General features: G+C 41.8%; 1 protein-coding gene across 6 annotated transcripts in view; it reads right to left on the reverse strand.

Moving 5' to 3' along the window:
* The window catches only part of CNTN4 (contactin 4), a 514,690-nt gene that overhangs the window by 77,833 nt on the left and 413,700 nt on the right, over positions 1-23,157 (reverse strand). For all 6 annotated transcript variants that reach the window (XM_033141190.1, XM_033141194.1, XM_033141189.1 and 3 more), the window contains 3 exons: positions 14,211-14,347; positions 12,344-12,473; positions 1,561-1,711 (listed from right to left, as the gene is read on the reverse strand). In XM_033141190.1, coding sequence (XP_032997081.1) covers positions 1,561-1,711; positions 12,344-12,473; positions 14,211-14,347 — 418 coding nt within the window. The remainder of the gene's footprint in view (positions 1-1,560; positions 1,712-12,343; positions 12,474-14,210; positions 14,348-23,157) is intronic.

Here is a 23,157-nt window from a genome sequence, read left to right on the forward strand (position 1 = left end):
TGAATTTCTAACATATATATCTGAATCTTATTCCACAGCAATACATAATTTACCTTCTGGAGTGAGGTTTCTAAGCTTTACTTTGATGCAGTTATGCCTCCAAGAGAGGATTTCCATTATTATGGAGATGAAGTATCTTTAATGACTGCAATAATGTAATTGTACCCCAGGGCAAAATTCCTAATAATGCAATTGTATAGCTTTCAAGCACCAGTAAGAGACGTCTTCAGGGCAGGTTATTCATTAAGGGTGTAGTGTACAGTAGCTCTGCTTCACTGGAAGAGTAAGAAAGCTAAAGCAATAAAGCTCCCTTTTCAAGATAGGCTTTGCCTCCTGGGCAAGCATCTAACATCACACTTGGTTCTGCTTCGCAGTCAGTGGCAGCCTCCAGAGAAAGATTCCCAGCAGCCTAATAAGATCCACCCTATTACTTCTCCAGACACTCAGTCCAGATACCACCCATTACGGCATATATCTAAAAAAAAGATACTGACAAAACTTTCACAAAATAGCCACATCTCTAAGACTTTTGCCTACTGTAAGTCTCTCCAAAAACTGAAATGCATGTGTGTCGTTTTATTTTTGGGGTTGTTTATTAAAATAAGAATTACTTTTAAAAAAAATAAAGTAAGAAGAAGAGCGCTGCTGGATCAGACCCAAGACCCATCTGGTACAGTATCCTTTGTAAAGCACTTTGAGGTTAGCAATCAAGCGCTGTATAAATTTAACGAAATAAAGAAATTCTATTCTCATGCTAGCCAACTAGATGTCTGTGGAAGCCCACAAGCAGGACCTGAGTGGAACAACATTCTCCCCTCCTGTCCTCCCCAGCAATTGTTATTCAGAAGGATTACTGCCTACAATACTCCAATACAATTTTCAGTGACCAAGCAGTGCCAAGTCCTGGGTTGTTGACCTGGACTCTGAAAAACTTGTTTCCCAGGATTGTCCTTGCATTGTTTCTACATTGGCAGGACAGATGTCTATTTCCTGATGGACCTGGAATCAAGACATCTTATCATCCAGAGCTGAAAGCCTGAATTAGCTCCCTCCCCTTGCTTTTAGCCCTTGATTAACTGCACTATTGCTACAATCTACACATTCATCTGTATCACCTCAATCCCCTGTCCCCAAACATGGCAGGCTGCAAATACTAGACAATGCTTGCAGGGCTGTCACTACTCTAACTCAGCCCTCCTCCCTCTTCCCCTGCCACTGCAAATGACAAACTAAACACTGCAATTGCCTAGTTGATCCTCAAATAATTTCTGTTTACCAGGACTCTCACAGATTGCAATGATCTGAAGGATTCTCTAAAATGGTATTTTGATAGCTATTCTCTTGAAGCTAGTCTGAACAAAAATACTGTTCTTTAAACTATATGAAGAGGCAGGTGATGTACAATGAATTTGGGAATCAATAGGGTTTCCTTCTCCATTAAGAGCAAACACCTGAGCTTTTCACAACAATCCTTGTCAAATCAATATTCATGGGAGGTATAAAAACATTAGCAATCACAAAACACAAGCAGTATTTTTTTTTTTTTAAAAAAAAGATTACCTCTCATTTTCTTTTAGGATCTCTTTTCCTTTCTTCCAAGTAAAGGTAGGCCTTGGAGAAGCTTTGGGTTTACACTCGATTGAAGCATCACCACCAACTTTGACAAAAGTTAATCTTTTCAATAAGTTTTTTGAAAAATCTGGACCTACAGCTGAAAGACAATAGGTAAAGGGGCTTAGAATACATGAGAAGTACTATCCAACTCTTGTTTAATAAAGCTTTTTTTTTTTAAGCTGAATTCTTCACTACTGATCATGTACAGCACACACAAGTACATTTCATAATGGCACCTCTACAGCAGGGATAACCAACTTGGTGCTCTCTAGACTCCTAGCAGTCCCAGCCAACATGAAGAATGGACCGGGATGATGGCAGTTGTAGTCTAACCACTTTGAAGGGCACCACATCGGAGAGCACCATGTTGGCTGCAAGAGCAGATGTCTTAAGCAAACACATGAACGAAACAATGGCTTGCACCCCAAGATAAACTTCTGTGCAAGGAGGGAGCCTTGCTTTTTGCCAATTCTCCTACATGCTGCACCCCTTGTAAAGCTGTTCCTGAAGGAGGTCTCTGGAACAACCTGAAAATTTGGTGGGAGGCAGCCTGAAGCAAGAAGGGAGAATCAGTGGAAATTGGATTCCTTATCTTGCACAAAAAGCAACATTTTCCACTCACACAACTACACCTCTAGATCCAAGTCAAATCTGCAGGATGACTTCATTGACATTACAAATACTGGACCCTATGTAAGATCCTCTTATCACAAAACCTTTACTGTCTGTATGGCATCTTGAAAAACTAAGCTACATTTATACTAGAGGTCCTGGTTTGCAAGATCATGACAGAGGCACTGTAAGTCTCAAGTCCCCTCTCCACATCACCACTTAGGAAAGGTAGAGTATGAGACATGCACATAGATCTCACTAGAAGCTTCATGACCTCTATGCATGTTCATCATACCATGATTGCAACATTAAGTGGTACAAATCGGTACAAATGTCAATAAACCTCTCAAGTCAGATCACGCCCCCTACGAAGTGTCGTCCCCCCCGTAAGTCTGTGTACCTTATGGTTCTATGTCTTCCTCTATCTCTGTGTTTTCTAGGTCCATGGGCTTGGCTAGAAGTTTGACTATTCAAAAAGTTGCCTGCAAAGCACCAAAGCACTCTGGATTTGTTTGTTTATTTTGTTAAAGGATAGCAGCAGGTTTTTGTTTTGTTTTGTTTTTTAAGCTAAAAGCTTAATTTAAGCTTTTTAATCTTAAAAACAAAAACCTGGAACTCTACAGGCCCATAAAACAAGCTCAGGAATGGGGGAAATACACAGCCCAGCCATCTCTTAATTATTTTAAGATATGAAAGAGCAAGAGACAAACCCCCATTCTCCCCATGGGTTATGGAAGAAAATGAATTCCTTTTATTTCATCTACAAAGGCTCCTAGATTTATTCTGTGATTTGGCAGCCTTGATCCATTGAAGAGGGGCTCCTGTGACTGTAAATTTCATCCACTTTGGCCCAAAGGGGAGAAGTTAAAGCCATGGTCAGAGTCTCTGTTATTGTTTTATACAGAGCAGCTCAGAACCTGAAACAAAGATCAAAGCAGACAGAGCACAGTGTTTCAGAAACATAGGTGATTTTTTTTTAAATGCAGAGATACAAGACAAATTTTGGGGGCTGTGCACACCCCTAATAGCTAATACCATATAACACTACAAAGGACAGAATCATGGAACATTCAAAGTAATCTTGATAAACTGGAACTCTGGCCTGCAACCAAAAGATGTTCAACATACCAAACAACAACAACAAAACCCATACATACAAAAAAATAAAAATAAAATCATAGGCATAATACCAGGCTGGGGGAGACTTGGCTTGACAGCTGTACATGTACAAAGGGTCTATGTGTCTTATTTCGTTACAAGCTGAACATGAGCCAGCAGTGTGATGCAGCTACTAAAAAAGAGCATAGAAAGCAATAGTTCTACTCTATTCTGCTCCAGTTAAGTCACCTCTGAAGTACTGTCTTCAGTTCTGGGTGCCACATAATAAAAAAACACATTATCAAAGCAGAGTGTGTCCAGAGGAGGATGGCCCTAATGGTTTGGATACCAAGTCCTATGGGCAATGGTTGAAAGAGCTGTGTATGTTTAGCCTACATAAATAGAAGACTACGGTCTTCAAATATCTGAAGGGCTTCATGCAAGGTGGAGAAGACTCGTGTTCTTGTAGCTCCAGAAGACAGAACTAGAACAAATGGGTGGTGATTCCAGGGAAGCAGATTTCCTAGTGGTGAGAATTGCTCAACAGTGGAACATACGGCTTCAGTGGGCTCTCCTGTTTAAGGAGGGGTTGGACAGACACATGTCAGGGAAGCTATAACTGCATCCAGAAAGGATTTGATGACCTTCAGGGTCCCTCCCAAAACTTTGTTTGCTGTTGCAGCAGACAGGAAGGACCTTTTATTTGTAGTAACATTTTGGGCGGGAGTAGGGAGGAATCTAATGTTAAAGGACGGAAAGGAAAGAACAGGCCACAAATAAAACAATTACATCAGCTGCAAAAGTGGTGGGAAAGGAGGCATAGCGTTGGGAAGGAGATCTGGCACTAGCATTTGTCAAGATGTTAGATGTGTGAAGGCGCAAGTCTTCTCCAAAAGGAGTAGCAAGCTGGTCTGACTATAGGAATGGAACAGGAAGAATGAAGGAAGTTCCCTAAGTGCTCAAAACTCACGACCAATAATGATGAGTGGTGCCAGGCATTTCAGGGAAAGGGTAGTCATAATGCAATGAATTCTAAAAATAAATAATCATAATAAAATCCAATAAAAATCCACTGAAAAACGTGAGATCAACCCTTGTTTTCAATCTGGTTCCCTTCCCTGCACTGCAAGTAATCTGTTTGAGGGTAATAGCATTTGCCTGCTACAATGGAAAACATATAACTACTGAACACCAAGTGGCAAACATGAGGTTTGTGAATGATATGACAGAAGAACATATTATCCAAGAATTATGATTAAGTCTTTATTTCCTGCCTGCATTAAAAATTATCAGTAAAAGGCAGGTACCCTTATTCCTAGTAGAGAATATAGCTGCTTAATTCAAAATGAAGGAGGGCATATTATTGTGTGAGCGCTCTAATTAAGGAACGTTCTAATTATAGCAGACTTAGCAATGCATTTGTTGGACAGCAATGCTTCAGCTTCATGTTTCACTTTTAATATATTTAGGACATCTATTCATTCCACATACAATTTTAAGTCTCTTGGCACTGCAATAACTTTTTGCAGAAACAAAGCATGCTTGGGTTCTTTGTTATCAGCACACAAAATACAGCTTTTTGAGTATTCCTCAGATTAGAAAGGCATCACCCTCTGGGCCTAAGGAACTAGGTCCTTCATCTGTAGTGCTGATCCAGATGAAGGATATAGGTCCTTCATCTGGATCAGCACTCCTGTTGCAGGACACCTGAAGGCCAATTGATCCAGTGGAGGCTCCCATTGACAGAAAGGGTGGTGGTGGACATTTTAATCCATCCTCCCTTCTCCCTACAACTGAACAATCCACTTCCCATGCTGTTTCAGAGTGTAGCCAATGCATCTCCAGTATACTTTCAGGATGGACAAGTGCTGCAGGTAATTTAATTATTGCTTGATTTTATACCAGTGTTATATATTTGATGTTAGCTGCCCTGAGCCTGGTTTCAGCCAGGGAGGGCAGGATACAAAAAAGTTTTATTTATTTATTTATTTATTTATTTATTTATTTATTTATTTATTTATTATTATTATTATTATTATTATTATTATTATTATTATTATTATTATTACTAGAACTGGGAAGCAGCCAGAAGGTCACATTTCCTCTGACAGCATAGAAACATGAAAGTATTTCCTCCACTCTTACACTCATTTATTCAGAAACCTGGAAGCCCTTAATTTTATACTATAATTTGTAATCAGTGTGTAAGGCAGACTTCTATAGCGGCTGCTGAATAGCCTGAAGAAGCATCTATGGCTTTATTTGGATTTCTTTTATACGAAAGGTAACATCCCTAATAGATTTCGCCACTATGGATTCTAATTTGTTGAATGTTACTTGTTCTTTACTCCAGCAGCAATAATTTTGGGATGTTCCCCCACCACTTTGTAGGCATCTATCCTTTTTAATAAAAAAATGTCCAGCAAAAAAACAAACACTGGCTGCTCAAGGAACACCTTAAACCTTCCTCTTCAGAAGATATTAAAATTACAATATTGAACATTCTCTTTGAAATATATCAGAGACAATGCTATCTGCTCACAAATTGTATTAACTGTTTTTAAAACAAAGTATCTACTGGTATCTTGACCTGTCCATAGCTTCCCTGAGTAATTCAAGCCCCTTCGCCACGACAAGGCAGTGATCCATGAAGGGATATGGTCTGAAGCTCAACATCAAAAAAACTAAGATCATGGCCACTGGTCCCATCACCTCCTGGCAAATAGAAGGGGAAGAAATGGAGGCAGTGAGAGATTTCACTTTCTTGGGTTCCATGATCACTGCAGATGGTGACAGCAGTCACGAAATTAGAAGACGCCTGCTTCTTGGGAGAAAAGCAATGACAAACCTAGACAGCATCTTAAAAAGCAAAGACATCACCTTGCCGACAAAGGTCTGTATAGTTAAAGCTATGGTCTTCCCAGTAGTAATGTACGGAAGTGAGAGCTGGACCATCAAGAAGGCTGATCGCCGAAGAATTGATGCTTTTGAATTATGGTGCTGGAGGAGACTCTTGAGAGTCCCATGGACTGCAAGAAGATCAAACCTATCCATTCTCAAAGAAATCAGCCCTGAATGCTCACTAGAAGGACAGATCCTGAAGTTGAGGCTCCAGTACTTTGGCCACCTCATGAGAAGAGAAGACTCCCTAGAAAAGACCCTGATGTTGGGAAAGATGGAGGGCACAAGGAGAAGGGGACGACAGAGGATGAGATGGTTGGACAGTGTTCTTGAAGCTACTAACATGAGTTTGGCCAAACTGCGAGAGGCAGTGAAGGATAGGCGTGCCTGGCGTGCTCTGGTCCATGGGGTCACGAAGAGTCGGACACGACTGAACGACTGAACAACAACAATCTACTGGTATATTGATTCTCAAAAGGTTTCTTGGAGCAGTACAAAGGAGCAAAACACCTGGTGACAGCAGAAAGAAAGATGGCTTTGGTAAGGAAGGCAAGAGGGACGGGCAATTTGAAATACTCATTTTTGGAAGTTTCGTATCTTGATCGTTATATTGGCATCAGTTTTACGGAGAATTACATAGGACTACCTTGCAATCAAACAATCCCAGTGTGTAAATTTGACACATCAGAAAGAGTAAAAGCAAGATTTGTACTCACATGTTATGTTAAGTATGAACTAAAGCCTGCACATATCATAACACAATTCGTTCCAATGTTTTATGTGAACAGCAGACATGTGGCTAAAAATTATGCACATTGTCAAACACCCAATTCAAGGTCAGTTTATTGGTCATTATTTCTTCTGTTTGTGTGGCTTACCCCAGGGGTCAGCAACCTTTTCCAGCCGTGGGCCGGTCCACCGTCCCTCAGACCATGTGGTGGGCCGGACTATATTTTTTGGGGGGAAATGAACTAATTCCTATGCCCCACAAATAACCCAGAGAAGCATTTTAAATAAAAGCACACATTCTACTCATGTAAAAACACGCTGATTCCCGGACCGTCCTTGGGTCGGATTTAGAAGGCAATTGGGCCGCATCCAGCCCACGGGTCTTAGGTTGCCTACCCCTGGCTTAGCCTATACAGTCTCATAGATAAGAGCTGGCTGCATTAAAAGGTCCTGTTTCTGGTTCACTGCAAGTTCATACTATGGCACAAAACCATAGAAAGGGCAGTGGGATCATGCTGCTGGTGTCACCCCTGATGTTGCATGTTTCACTGGCCCTGACCTCAACCTGCAAACATCAAGGGTGGACTTCTGCAGCCTTTGCGCATAGATTTCAAGGAAGGTAGTCTTCCATGCAAGAAGAGAAGAGGAGTTTGGACTTGCTATCCCACCTTTCACTCCCCTTAAGGAGTCTCAAAGCGGCTAACCATCTCCTTTCCCTTCCTTCCCCACAACAAATACTCTGTGAGGTGAGTGAGGCTGAGAGACTTCAGAGAGGTGTGACTAGCCTAAAGTCACCCAGCAGCTGCATGTGGAGGAGCGGGGAAGTGAACCCGGTTCACCAGATTACGAGTCCACCGCTCTTAACCACTACACCACGCTGGCTCCCTAGATTCCTATGTCATCAGATGCAAGCTGGATTCCTATGTCATCAGATGTTCAGCTCATGAGGAACCCTATGCAGACATCCTACTGACCCTTCAACATGCAGAAGGAGAACTTTCAGCATAGCATGTGAAATTATGGGGGAGCAGTGCTAAAAGCAGAGAAGAACACAACTAACCATAGCAGGGTAGACACTACCACTCCCCGAACACCCTAGAATAACACTTAAATCCTGGACATTATGAGGTGGGGAGAGAGGAAATGCCAGCTTCCCGATGGAGGCTGTTAAAAGCAGTGATGCCCCCACCTCTGGCAGAGAGCTTTAAAAACTATTAAAGAAAGCTAGAGAGAGATATAATACCAATCTGCCATCCACTACAGGACTTTCTACAATTCCCCCCTCATATGGGCCAATGTAGAAGATTGGCTGAGGACAAGCACTTAACGATGAAGGTCTTACAGAGGTCAAGTAACACCAAGGGAAGCTGGGGAAAATGTTCACAGTATTACATCTTTTTCTGAATCCTTCCTTACCCGCAATGCACAACACATTTTGCACATAGGCTGTTTTATGCTGAGAATTTACCGGTACTTTTGAGCAGTTAGAATCTTTGGGAGCATCTAATGATGCTCCCTTAACCAGTGGTTAAGGCATGAACTATCATTTTTTTTTGGGGGGGGGGAATCTGAAGTCAGAACTCTGGCACCTTGAATCTACATGCTTCTGTCACATCAGAACAGTTCAGTCAGTGACTAGAGAGTGCACACTGGTAGGAAACCACAGGTAGCTCCTGTGAGGTTGTGTGTGTGTTGCTAATTAGAAATGGTGCTATTCTTCAGAAAAGGCTTACATGCTCTGTGCTCTAATCTGAGATCTTAAGTCTTCTCTATTGGAGGAACCTCCTCTGGTTCTTACCCACAGCTCACCCGTTTGTTTGCTTCTTAAAACCCACGTCAGCATGAAGCCATCACTACATCTTGTGAAGATGAATGCTGGACTCTGATCATGTATCAAGCTTGATAGCCAGTGAATGCACATCACACCCACATTTTTGCTACTGTGAAAGTTTCAGGAAACCCCACTTGAAAGGCATACCCACGGAAGCAGAGGAAGAAGAGTTTGGACTTGATATCCCACCTTTCATTCCCCTTACGGAGTCTCAAAGTGGCTCACAATCTCCTTTCCCTTCCTCCCCCACAACAAACACTCTGTAAAGTGAGTGAGGCTGAGAGACTTCAGAGAAGTGTGACTAGCCCAAGATCACCCAGTAGCTGCCTGTGGAGGAGCAGGGAAGTGAACCCCATTCACCAGATTACGAGTCCACCACTCTTAACCACTATACTACGCTGGCTACAGATCACAGATCAAAGCTATGTTGTGCTTTGTGTTTTTCCAGAATTTACAGGGTTAGATTCCATGTGCGGAGAGACTACTGAAAACTTTGGATGTTTTGTAATATCTCTTTATTTTTTCCAATATACAGATTGGACAGGAGGGAAGCAAGAAATTGTAAAGGCAGTACCAGACCAAAAGCAGCATCAGTCCCCAGCGGATATAAGAGCACTCTAGCCACCTCCTGTGGCTACTTCCTACTAGCTGGTTAGGGAGGGGGGGGGGCAGGACTATGAAATGCGTTTTCACTCTCTGTCCAAATCCAAACTGCATGGACTGCTTCATTCAGCCTCCACCACACATGCACATGTGACTTAAGTACCTTCTACAGAACGTTATTTGATAAAGAGAAATGAGCAGCCACTAGTGGCCATTAAGGAAATCCCTACTGCTCATTATCTAGAAGGAGAGGGTCACCTCTTCTCTTTGGCCCAGCAGAACAGCATGATCCATAACAGGGAGAGAGCTTGTGTTGTGGGGCATTCACTTCTACGCCCTCTTTTTTCTTAAAAAACAACAACAAGGTAATTAGACTTGCAATCTTCTACATTTCTTCAATAAAGATTCAACCAGTGCTACCACACTGTACTGCACAGCTGAGAGGAACTCAGACACCAAAGGCTATCTTCTTTCATTTCACAAAAAGTGGCATAAGGAGGCTGGGATGGGGATGGAGTGCCAAAAGAGGACCTGTAGCAGTCAAGTCCTGATTGTGCTTTTAAAGCAAGACTGTGGCACAATTCAAGTTCTTAAAAATGTGAAATGCCCACATCAGAAGCACTAAAACTGAGGATCCCCTCAATGTGTAAAGAGTGGAGTAATTCTAGATTTACTGCACAGAAAAGAATACCGTATAGAAGGTGCTAGGAGGTCTAGGAACACAGGAAGCTGACATATACTGAGTATAAGAAAGATATTGACAAGCTAGAATGCATGCAGAGGAGGGTAACCAAGATGATCAAGGGCCTGGAAACCAAGCCTTGTGAGGAATGGCTGGAGGAGCTGGGTATGTTTAGCCTGGAAAAGAGGAGATACGATAGCCATCTTCAAACATCTAAAGGGCTTGCTTGTTTTCTCCTGCTCCAGAGGGTAGGACACGAACCAATGCCTTCATGTTACAAGAAAGGAGATTCTGACTAAACATCAGGAAGAACTTTCTGGTGGTAAGAGCTGTTTAACAGTGGAACAGACTCCTTCAGAATGTGGTGGACTCTCCTTCTTTGCAGATATTAAGGAAGAGTTTGGATGACCATCTGTCATGTATGATCTAGTTGAGATTTCTGCATTGAAGTGGGTTGGAGTAGATGATCCTCAGGATGCCTTCCAACTCTACAATTCTATGATTCCATGAGTCCATCTAGCTTAGTATTGCCAGCTTGTCTCAAGGGTTTCAGATAGGAGACTTTTCCAGTCCTGCCTGAAGATGCCAAGGACTGAAGCAAGCTATAGCCCTTCCCCATGTCTAAAGTTCCAGTTGGACCAAACAGCTTGGATATGGATGCACAGGAGAAAATAAGAACCAGCTCTACCAAGCCAGGAAATCCTAGCCCATTGGACACTACTTGATCAATCTGTTTAATTTTACAAAATTAAAAAAAATGCAGAATGTTCTATTTATACCACATACAGTTACTACTGAGTGATGTTTATACTGGACAAAACTAGTAATACTAGCAATGGCTGACTTCTGAATGATTTGCAACAAATCTGTAGGAGTTTCTGGCTGCCAATAAGATCAGCAACAAATATGACTTTCTCATTTCTTAAATTAGGCTGCTGGAATTAAGGAAGCGTGGGTGCGGGGTGGGGGGAACCAGGAGCAGTAAGTTCAGTATTGATATTGAAAGTAATTTCCAGGGCAGAAAAGTGCTGATTCTCTGCTCCTCCCCCCTCCAGGTTTCTGTTGCACTTGAATCTGGCTAATCTGCCTCAAAGTTGTATTAAGATCTTGCAAAAATGAAATCCGTCAATCCCTGTCCTAGAACATTTCCCCATAATCCTCTGTAATATGCCTGTGTTCCCTGAAGTTCAAAATCTGGATCATTCATAGAATCATAGAGTTGGAAGTGACCCTGAGGACAGCGGCATAGGAAGCCTCTGCGATGCCCGGGGCGGTGGTGCAGAGGCACCCCCCTGGGGGCGGGGCGTCATGGCGTGTGCGTCGTGACACCATGATGCATTGGATGCACTGCGCATGCCCTGAATTTCCGGGCATGCGTAGTGGATCTGGCCGGCGCTACTGCGAGCCGGTGAGCGAGCGGTGGGTCAGGCAGCCCCACAAGCCTCCGCTCGCTTGCCAGCTCGCCATGGGAGCAGCAGCGCTGGCCGGATGCATCTGGGCCGGCGCTGCTGCTCCAGCGGCGAGCTGGTGAATGAGCGGAGGCTCGTGGGGCTGCCCCATCCGGATGGGGTGCCAGGAGGCAGGGGAGGGGCCAAAGAGTGTCACCCCCCTCCCCTGGAACACGGGGCGGAGCGCCCCCTACGCCCCGCCCTTCCTAAACCACTGCCTGAGGATCATCTAGTCCAGGGTAGTCAACCTTTTTATACCCACTGCCCACTAATGCATCTTTCTTGATGGTAAAATTTGCTTACCTCCCACCAGTGCTTGATGGAAGGAGGATTCAGCTCGTGCTGTAGAAGTCCCTACTGCCCACCTAGGATCATGAAACGCCCATTAGTGGGCAGTAGGGACCAGGTTGACAACCCCTGATCTAGTCCAATGCAGGAACATGCAGTTGTCCCATATAGGGATCAAACCTGAAACCTTGGTGTTATCAGCACCATGCTCTAAGCAACTGAACAATTTGACCACCAAATTCTTGTACAAGACTATGCATAAAATCATCTATCCTCTCCCCTCCAAAGTATGTACTTGTAACAGCTAAAGCAAAATTATGATGATTGATGATGATAGCAAATATGAAGTGTTTATGACTTGTTCATGTATGCAGACAATCATTGTGGACAAGGGCTCAAGCTGCTCTCCGTGGGTCTTTTGCCTAGACTGATATAAATTCTGATAAAAATAAATATTAGTTATTTGTGGACTTCATTAGAGGCAGCAAAACAGATTAACATATATTTTTTAGTATTTGTTAAGTAAAAGGAGCCCACCAATTACGCTCAGTTCTGCGCTGATATAGATGGTCCCGTGTCTATTTTCTGCCACACACTGATACATGCCAGTGTCTGATAGGTTCACACTGGTGATGGTGAGCGTCCCATGTTCTATCAGGATTCTTTCCTGCAAAATAGCAAAAGGCACAACACTGTTTTGAAAAGCTTATATTTAGAATTTATACATTGATGCAATCATATCACTTATTTTAACCTGTCAGAGGAATCAACTTTGATGTTAAAAATGCAAGTTTATGAACAATTTACATGATGTCATCTATTGATAAATAATTGACATCGTATTAATTGCTGAATGGAGGAAACCAATATCATAGTTGATAAATGCCATTTAAACAGTATATCACCCCCTCCCCAATTTAGATCAATAGTATCTCCAAGTACATAAACTTGCATCTAATACTGCTTCTGTCCTGTAGTGTGTTATGGTTTAATCATGCCAGGCAAGTTCTTCAGAAGATTTGGAACAGCATAACTGTTAGCTTTCAGCTCCCTTGAAGGTTAATGGGAACAGTAATCACATTCAGTGTTGCAAAGCTATTGTATGCAGTTCACCCCACCAGAATTAAAACAAAAATCAAAAACCCCCAAACCCTAAAGATGTAAATGTTAATCATTTAGCAATCCTCACTTTAGTTTAATGTGATTTAAGTTCAAGACCATCTGCTAGTGACCAGGATGAAGCAAGTGAAATTAGCATGTGGAGCAAAAGACCCTGCAATCATTTGTCAGCCTACGGATATGGAACTCATGTTATCAGTTTTAATCAGTACAGCATTGTGTACAATAGGCATTCGGGTGTATTTTTTAACAACGAAACATATAACTAATATAATTTTTAAAAACTGACCGACTTTCTACTTGGCTGCGAGGTTGCAATTTTATGTTTGCATAATCCTTATTAGAGCTTGATTGAATCTAGGCAACTCATCAAAGAGCAGGTTAAAAAAGAAAAAAAGCTGGCCACTCTCATAACGGAGAGTGAATAATTTGCCTAGTTTGCCTATATAATTGAGACACTGAAGGCTGGAAAGGATCTCCTCTGGTGAGACATGGAATGGAAAGGGTGCTAATGAGATTTCCCCCTTTTCCATAGATCATTAATCTTTAGGCAGTTCATTCTGCCACTGCTAATGGTAGGTCAGCTCCCTTGTTGTCAGTTCTAGCAGAGATCTGAAGAAGTTGAATGGGGTTACTATTACAGACCAGAGGGCTTGTTTACCTCCCATAAAGTTCAATTAAAAATGAGAAGCTCAAAAATGGAAATAGAGGGAAGGTGTTTTATACAGCCTGAGTACCGGTAAGTATATTCCCATTCACTCTTTTCACAGTTCACACTTACACTTAACTAGCGTTTCTATTATTACTTTTCCTTCCCCTACAGAGTTGTACAGAGTGTAAAAATATACAGCCATTTTATGTACCCTTCTTCTTATAGCAAATGTCCTCTGAAAATGAGTCCCACAGCTTCTAAGTTCCAGTTGATTCAGAGAAACGCTTGTCAAAGGCAGAAAGTGGCACTTAAATGCCTAACTTTCATTGAACATTTGGCTGGGAATTAGGTGCCTGAGGGTAATTTCTGCCTTTGAAAAGTATGGCTTGAAGTGTCATTGTTTTAACTACAAGGAAAGCTCAAGGTGATTCTATGACATTCACTCAGCAGGGAAGGAAGTCTGCAATGGGACAGATGGAATTTTAAGGCCACTCGGTTTCATTAATTTCTTTTTCCTCAACAGCAACAAACTATACAGAGATGAAAAAGGTCACCACTTCACAACAAATCCTTTCATGTTTTGTCACCCAACTCAAAAGCACCAAGGACACCAAGCCTGAATATTACTCATACCTGAGGGAGAAGCAGTTCGCCATCCTTTAGCCAGCTGTAAGAAGGCTTTGGTCTCCCATTTGCCTTACATTCCCAGTATATGCTTTCTTCCATGGCCACATGAGCATCACTTATTTTCTGAATCCAGTTTGGAGGAGCTGCAAGGAGGACAGCAACACTCTTCTAAGCAAGTGTTTGTTTTCTGTGTGCCATTAACCTTCAAACGCCTTTCTTCCTAGCATACACATTTATGTAATACTGCATTCAAATATCATGTCATTATCTTTTCTTGAAAGTGAATCGGATCTCGTCTCTACTATGCTAGAGACACAGTAAAAGAAAAAAGGAAAGATGTTTTCCTTTTTGCAGATATTAATAGCAAGAATGGTTTAGCTTGATGGCTCCCCCCCCCCCCATTGCATTAATCGAGTGTACTCATTGGTTTAAATGTGCTGAACTGGGCATATCTAGACTGCCAACTAATAGTTATCCCCTTCTCCCAAGAAATCATGAAACTGAGTGCTCCAATGGTTTGTGAAAATCACAATTCTCAGAACTGGCACTAAACTACAATTCCCAATATCCTTTGGATAATCTATGACAGCTCACCTTGTAAACCATTTTTAGTGTATATGTGCTCGCTATTTCTAAGGAAAGCTGTATGTTTCTTTAGCATAATGACCTGCCAGACAGGAGAATAAAAATGCAGCCCAGTCCCGATATCCAATATGTTTGTACTTAAGAAAACAAATTTATCCTATATGCGTGCAAACTACATGCATGAAATTCCAACCTGCAGAAATCATAAGCACTTAGGTCTACTCTCAAGTCTAAAGTGCTTCAATGTGTAAACTATGAGAAATCAGAAATAATTTGCCATCTTGTTCCATGCTCTGTAGGCAGTGGGTGGTATTCAACCAAGTTTTACTCAGAGAAGTCCCCGTAACTAAGTTAGGTCTATTAATTTCAATGTGTCTACCCTGAGTAAACCTTGAATACCATCAACTCAAACGAGGGGATAGAAACACTCTAACATCCCCAGGCAACATATTTGAGAGGAAAATATATAAGCATAATCCAGCCAAAGCTAAGGACATTAAAGGTAAAGAGAGCCCTGGCCGTTGGGTCCAGTTGTGGACGACTCTGGGGTTGCAGCGCTCATCTCGCTTTACTGGCTGAGGGATCTGGCGTACAGCTTCCGGGTCATGTGGCCAGCAGGACTAAGCGGCTTCTGGCAAACCAGAGCAGTGCACGGAAATGCCGTTTACCTTCCCGACGGAGTGGTACCTATTTATCTACTTGCACTGCGTGCTTTCAAACTGCTAGGTTGGCAGGAGCAGGGACCGAGCAACAGGAGCTCACCCCGTCACGGGGATTCGAACCGCCGACCTTCTGATCAGCAAGCCCTAGGCTCAGTGGTTTAACCCACAGCGCCACCCGTGTCCCATTAATTGCAATGAAATAGATTTAACCACTTATTAAACTTATTCAGGGAAATCAGGAGAACTTAAAACAGTCTCCCAGAGAATGTTTTTTCTGTAGCCTCCAAAGAGATGTATTTCAAGTTTATAAGACTACTATTACTTTGCTTTCAGATAACAAACACAAGTGACAGTGAATGTTCTGGGGACATCTCAGCCTGCCACATCAGAGAAACTAGACAGCTAAACTGTCCCTGGAATAGCAAACTACTGTGAACCCCATGCAGAAGCTTCTGAGTCCAATAAATAATTGAGCATAATGAATAGTGACTGAAATCTGCACACACAATTGTCCAAAGCTTAAAGAAATATGTATATTCTATGCCAGCAGAGGTCTCTATGAACCTGGGTATTTTACAATGCTGTGTTCTCTCTATAATCAGATAAAACAATTTCAGATTTCTTCAACAAAGGACAACCACTTTTAAAATCCCCCAGGGGTTTAGATGAGATCAGAGGAAGGTTTGCAAGGGTAGAATTAAGCAGCAAAAGCTTGATAAACAAGAAGTGTCAGGTTGAATACCAACATGATGCTGCTACTTTTAAATCCATCTCTGCTATCAGCATTACTTGCTGATAAACCCAACAAGGAACAAGCAGCAAGGAGCTATTTGAATAGTTCAGGCTCCTTTGGGTGAATTAATTGTAACAGGAATTAAAGTTAATGGCAGCTGAACACCTGACTCCAAATGTACAGTACAGATTCTCCCAGATCTAGAAGAAAGAAAACAAAAAGAAAAGAAAAGCTGAGCAACCGTAGCTCAGAAACTTAAATATGCCAAGAAAATAAGACTTAGAGATTCAGAGGTGGGGTGGGATAGGGTGGGGTGAGAGAGAAACAGATTGACAAACATAATAAAAAAAACCTGGGATACACCCCAGATTTTTCTATAATAAGAAAACAACACACTACATCTGACAGATTTAGCATCACACAAAGCTTATATCAACTCACTTCTTCAGTATTATAAAGGACAATTCTAGAGACAACAAAAAGATCTGCATACAGCAAGATAATCTATGGATTCAAAGAGCTCCCTGAAGTTGCTTGTTGCCTGAACATGCATTCTTGAGTCCAAGGCTATTTTTCAGCAAGTGTGAAGTGTACAATAATAGGCATCCTTGTCAATAAAAGCACTATTACAACTCATGTCCTTGGGTGCAAAAATTAACTTTTATAAAATAAAAAATACGTATTCTCAGCTTCGGTGATTTTGTTTTTTTCACAAATCATGACAACATATATGCCTTCGAGTCATATACCCAAAAGTTGTAAACATTTATTTTTAGCATTATATATTTCACTTATTGCTGAATAAGTGAAATAGATAATTTCACTTCACTACTGAGAAGTCATAGGAAGAGGCTGCTGGATCAGGCCCAGCGGCTCATCTAGTTCAGCATCCTCTTCTCCCAGTGGCCAGCTGAATGCCTGTGGGAAACAAGGGAGCAGAGCATGAGCACAAGAGCCCTCTCCCCTCCTGTGGTTTACAGAAACTGGTACCTGGAAGCATTGCTGCCTCCAGCAGTGGAGGGACAACATAGCTATCATAGCTAATAACCATTGATAGCCTTCACCTCCATGAATTCAGGGTTGCCATATTTTGAAGAGCAAAAAAAGAGGATGCTATGACGAGACTCATTTTAAATACCCCTACTATTTGTAGGCTATAGAAGCTGTGATGTATTGCTGAGTGGGGCAGGAGAAGAGGAAAGCAAGTCTCCAGTTAGGTCTATGTCTCATCCAGAAAATATAGCCAGAGGCATTTTGGCAAATTAAAAAAAATCCACCCGGACAGAAATTTTACCCATGAAAAAGAGGATGTGTCCTGGAAAAAGAGGACACATGGCAACTCTTCTAAAGCCATTCAAGTTGGTGGCCATCACTGCCTCCTGGGGGGAGCGAGTTCTATAGTTTGGCTATGCACTGCATGAAGAACCACTTTCTTTTATCTGTCCAAAGTCCTCCAACATCCAGTTTCATTGGATTTCCATGAGTTCTAGCATTCTTAGAGAGGGAGAAAAGCTTTTCTCTATCCGGTTTCTCCATGTAATGTATAATTTTATAAACTTCTGTCATGTCATCTCTTACTTGCCTTTTCTCTAAACTAAAAAGTCCCAAATGCTACAACCTTTCACCCAAAAGCATGAAATCTAATCAATGCATTGCAGCAAAATCATTTCTTTAACCCATAAGAAAGCCTGTAAAAAACAACAACAAAAATCCTAGCAGCAAGAACATTTCCATCAAGCAGGCCTAAAGATGGGGATCACCTTCTCCTTTAATGTCACCCTCATACTGCCTGAAAGGGAACTATTCGGAAGGGGGCCTCAGATGAAGACCAAAGGGTGTGGCTGGGTTCCTATTGGGAGAAGCACTCCAAAAGGTATTGGGGCCCTGAGCTGGTGCCTCTTGCCTGTTGGCTCCCTTGGGAGATTGACAATGGCGTCTCTGAAGGAATGTGTGTTTACCTGTGTGGGAAAGCGAAGAGGGGAGGCAATTTTAGAAATACATGCCTCCCCCTAGTGAATACCGGTATATTGTTATGAGTTTGTAGAGGGGCCAGATCCCTCTAAATTCTTAAATTTAGTAAATGTTAGAATTTAGCTAACATTTGAAGTACTAAGGGAAATTTTTGGGTGCACTGTAAAAATACGCTATACCTGTTTTCCTGTTCAGGAGATCAGCTGATAGAGGTGCCATTCAGAAACAAAGAGAGCCATTAAGAGCAATTGCCAATGCCAATAATGTCCTTCCCCTGGCTCTGAGGAGCAGGAGGCTGCCAGAGTTACAGGGGGCAGAAATAAGTGTCCTTTTGCAGGATGTTTTTGAAAAGAGAGAAATCAATCCATCAATAAATCAATCCTCACCCATCTGGCTGGGTTTCCTCAGGTGGGGGAAGAACTCCGTGCAGACTGGCTGAGAGAGGCTGTACCCAGAGACTGGGGAGCATGGCTGGCTTCTGCTCTGAACCCAAGCCTACTTGAGCTATGGGATAAGCAACAGGAGACACTCTTGGGGTGTGATGTTCTGCACTCTCTCCAACAAGGCTCAGGTGAACATTTGTGTAAACAAAGCCATATATCTTAACTCTACAGTCTCTGTTGTGCTTCACTCCAAAGGAAAAAACGAACCCTGATTAAGAGCCAAGACTGTGTGTGCAGTCATTCAACATGAGGGGGTCTCATGTATGAGACTGTGTGTGTGTGTGTGTGTGTGTGTGTGTGTGTGTGTGTGTGTGAGAGAGAGAGAGAGAGAGAGAGAGAGAGAGAGAGATGAGTGTATTACTCCATCTCTTTCTTTAGCTCTGATGAGCTCCCTTGCTTCCTAATGTTAGCAGGGGGAGAATGGATGCATCAACATGCATGTGTCCTGCTTTTGTGTGTCTATCTGTCCTGCTGGTCACGTGCCTTGCTGCCAATCTTTTCTTGTAAGGGGAAAGGTGTTGGAGAGAGAGTGTGTGAAAGGCACAGAAATAAGACGTCTTATGTCTTGACAACCCAACGGCATCTTGTGTAGAGGGCCGATCACTGGAAGTTCCTGATTTGCCACTGTTGGGATACCAGATGCATCTTTGCTGTCATATAGCAAGTGAATTTGTATGGTGTTTCCTAATCATGACAGTAAACAATAAGACATATATCTCTGAATACCAGATGCTAAAGTATTCAGATGCTAAAGATGGTTGAAGTATTAACCGCTCTCAATCTTAACCTGATAACTGACATTTGTCCAGATTTTAATTTGTCTGAATTAATTTTAAGATTAATCTTAATGAATTGATGCCTGTTTTTATGTATACTGCATTATTTATATGATGTTAGCCGCTCTGAGCTGGGGAGGGTGGGGTACAATTATTTTTTTTAATTATTATTAAAGGTAAAAATTAGGAATTGTGCACATGACACATTGATCCTTCCCTGAGAAAGAGTATCACAGTGTAAGGACAAAGGTAATCCAATGAATGCTGAGTTAATATTGTATATGCATTTCAATAAATCTTAGCTTTATGTAAATAGGCCTGCCAACAATGTAAACCTACTAAAAAAACCCAGAATTTTCCAAGTTTTTGATTGCTTCACAATGCCTCAGTCTACTGTATATGCATCTGTGTAAGCAGGGCAGGAAATTTCATTATACCAGTCACACCTCATAATGTTGCATACTCTTATCACACACATGTTCACACCAAAGGAGTGAGGAATGAGCCACATTGACTTTTGTGAAACTATAGCCAGAGATATAATTGTTTCCTTTTCCCCTCTGGAAAATATATATTTTAAACCACAGCAGTTCAAACGACTTCATTACTCTGATGCTGTTTTGCAAGATCAGGATCAGCTCTTTTAGAATTAGCTCAGATAGTTCCCATAAGCCTCATAAGAGGCTCCATTGTACTTCTAAATGAGATACAAACCTTTACTTTATTGTAAGGGATCACCAAGGTTAAATTCTGTGTTCAGGCAGACTAAAAATAGAGTTGAGGTTAGTGTACGTTTTTTCAGATGTACAGTATAGATGAGGATACAAAGCTTTGCCTGCTTGGAGGAACCTTCCCTTTTCAGTTCAGACAGTTCAACAAAAAACACATAAAAGGGAAGGACAATATAAAACCATATAATTTGACAGTAATGGATCCTTACTATTTCAGAACATTAGGTTTGGTAACAGGCTGAGAGCTAGAATACTTAAAAGGAAAATACTTTTTTCACAGAATCTCTGTGAGTGGGAACACCAGTCACAAAAATAATTTTGTACCAAGGACATAGTTGACAAAAAAACTGAAGCAATCTTGAGATGGAGAAGAAAATGTTGCAATGATGGCTGACTTCAATTACCCTCATACAGAGACTGGGTAAATGCATGCTCTAGTCACAAGAAAGAGGTAGAATTCCTAGAACACCCTAAAATATGGTGTCCCAGAACAGCTGATTATGGAACTAACCAGAGGGGAAGTGTCCCCAGACTTAAGCCTAAGTGGCTTTTAGTTTGGAAAAAAGGCAACTGGTGCATGGTGCTGAGAAATACATTTCCCTCTCTCTCTCTCTCTCTCTCTCTCTCTCTCTCTCTCTCTCTCTCTCATATAATAATAGAACTTGGGTCATCCAATGAAACTGGCAGGAGATTTAGGACATATAAATTAAGCATTTTTTCATGCAACTTATAATTCATTTATGAAATTTGCTGCCACAAAGGTTGGTGATGGCCACTAGATCAGGTAGATTTAAAAGGGTATTAATGGCTTTCAACCAAGATGGTTATATGCAATATCTATATTCAGAAGCAGTACCTTCTGAGTGCTACTTACTGGAGGGCAGAAAAGGGGTAGGGCTATTGCCTTCATGTCCTGCTTATGAGTTTCCTGTAGGTGTCTGGTTGCCCACTATTGGCAACAGGGTACTGAACTTAAGAAGAGTGCTACTGGACCAGATTTATTTTCTTAATACTTTGAACCATATTGATAACATTACCAGTTATTGTGAGGTGCTAAAAGAAGTATGAGGGATACACATTCACAATTTAATTTCAAATACAGTGGTACCTCGGGTTAAGTACGCTTCAGGTTAAGTTCGCTTAAGGTTAAGAACTCCGCTTAAGAACAGAAATCGTGCTCTGGCAGCGCAGCGGCAGCAGGAGGTCCCATTAGCTAAAGTGGTGCTTCAGGTTAAGAACAGTTTCAGGTTAAGAACGGACCTCTGGAACGAATTAAGTACTTAACCCGAGGTACCACTGTATAGCCAGGAGTGGGCCTTTGAACTTTGCTGATAATCTCACCTCCCCAAGTGAAACCTCTTTACCACCTACAGAAATTTGTAATAGCAACTGTGATTTTAAACAGAAGAAACCAAGGACACGAAACAGTTTTAAGATTTGTCATAGATACCAGAGTCCTCCCTGCCTTTTGAGTGCTCCTTTCCAGGTGGCATTATATATTTGCAAGACAATCACGGGGGATAAACAAAGCAGGTTGCTACATTTCAATATACATTGGGACGTGGGTGGCGCTGTGGGTTAAACCACAGAGCCTAGGGCTTGTCAATCAGAAGGTTGGCGGTTTGAATCCCCGCCACAGGGTGAGCTCCCGTTGCTTGGTCTCTGCTCCTGCCAACCTAGCAGTTCGAAAGCATGTCAAAGTGCAAGTAGATAAATAGGTACCACTCCAGCAGGAAGGTAAACGGCATTTCCTTGCACTGCTCTGGTTCACCAGAAGTGGCTTAATCATGCTGGCCACATGACCCGGAAGCTGTACACCGGCTCCCTCGGCCAATAAAGTGAGATCAGCGCCGCAACCCCAGAGTCGTCCACGACTAGACATAACTGTCAGGGGTCCCTTTACCTTTACCTTTCAATCAGGTCTGGGCCCTCTTGTGGTTTCTGAAGAAGCATGAAATATACTCGGAGTCAAGTGTGAATTTCATGCTCTTTATTCAGCAATGAATGAATCTTTTCCCCAAAACGTCTGCTATATATACATTATTTACAAAAATGGGCCCCACGTGATTGGCTAATTCCGGGGTACTCCTGTAGGCCAATCAGGTCACTGATTCACTTCCACCTGGAGCTGGATTGGGTAGCTCCTGCGGACCAATCAGACTGCTGCATTCTGGATCCTATTGTTCTAGGATTCAGCTCAGTATATAACAAAGCAGAAGCAAACAGGAATTTTCTTCCATCTTCCAAGCAGACAGACAAAAACAAAAGCACCTGGCAATTCTTAAGAGAGTTTGTGCCCTCCTTCCTCACACTATCCCAAGATGATTAAAGTGTACCAATGTTATATAACCTAACTTGCTTTCCCTTCAACACATGCTACTAGGCTAAGCTGTGAAACTGTACAACTGAGGTGGAGGAAAAGAGGCTGAATTGTTCACCCTGCATCAACCTGTTTAACCATACTGAACATGAAGCATGTTGACGCCACTGATAATATATATATAGCGCAAAAGAAAACTAGAGTCAGCATAACAGCAACAAACAAGCAAACCTCTTTCAACATCTTTACCGAGTGCTGAATAATATGGCTGGTCACAAAAAGAGATAGTCTGGTTTATCTGCAGCAAGCAAGCAAATTTGAATTTCATCTTCCTTTGCTTTCTTTGCTATTCACAGAGGCAGATAACTCAGTTTAAAAGAGTAACACTGTTAGAGCCAGATTTTAATCTCCAGGGATGCATTATGATAGAACATTTCACAGAGAAAGGCTGTAAGTAAGTGACAAGTTTGAATTTCTATATCAAATATGTTGGAGTATTCCTTTCTTTGAATGTGAACTTTTGACCTAGTAGAAACAACTTGGAAAAACAATGCCAGCATTGCAGTTTCCCCCACTCCTCGTTAAATATATATATTTCTTACATTAAAAAAAGAAAGATTAAAGATGTTACCATTCAGCTTTTGTCACTAATGCAGGATATTATATGAGATCTTATGACAAGCTGCTTTCAGAATGACAGGTTTGGAATGGCTATTTTGATGAAACTTGGGG

The sequence above is a fragment of the Lacerta agilis genome, chromosome 2 (assembly GCF_009819535.1).
Source record: "Lacerta agilis isolate rLacAgi1 chromosome 2, rLacAgi1.pri, whole genome shotgun sequence".
NCBI lineage: Eukaryota > Metazoa > Chordata > Lepidosauria > Squamata > Lacertidae > Lacerta > Lacerta agilis.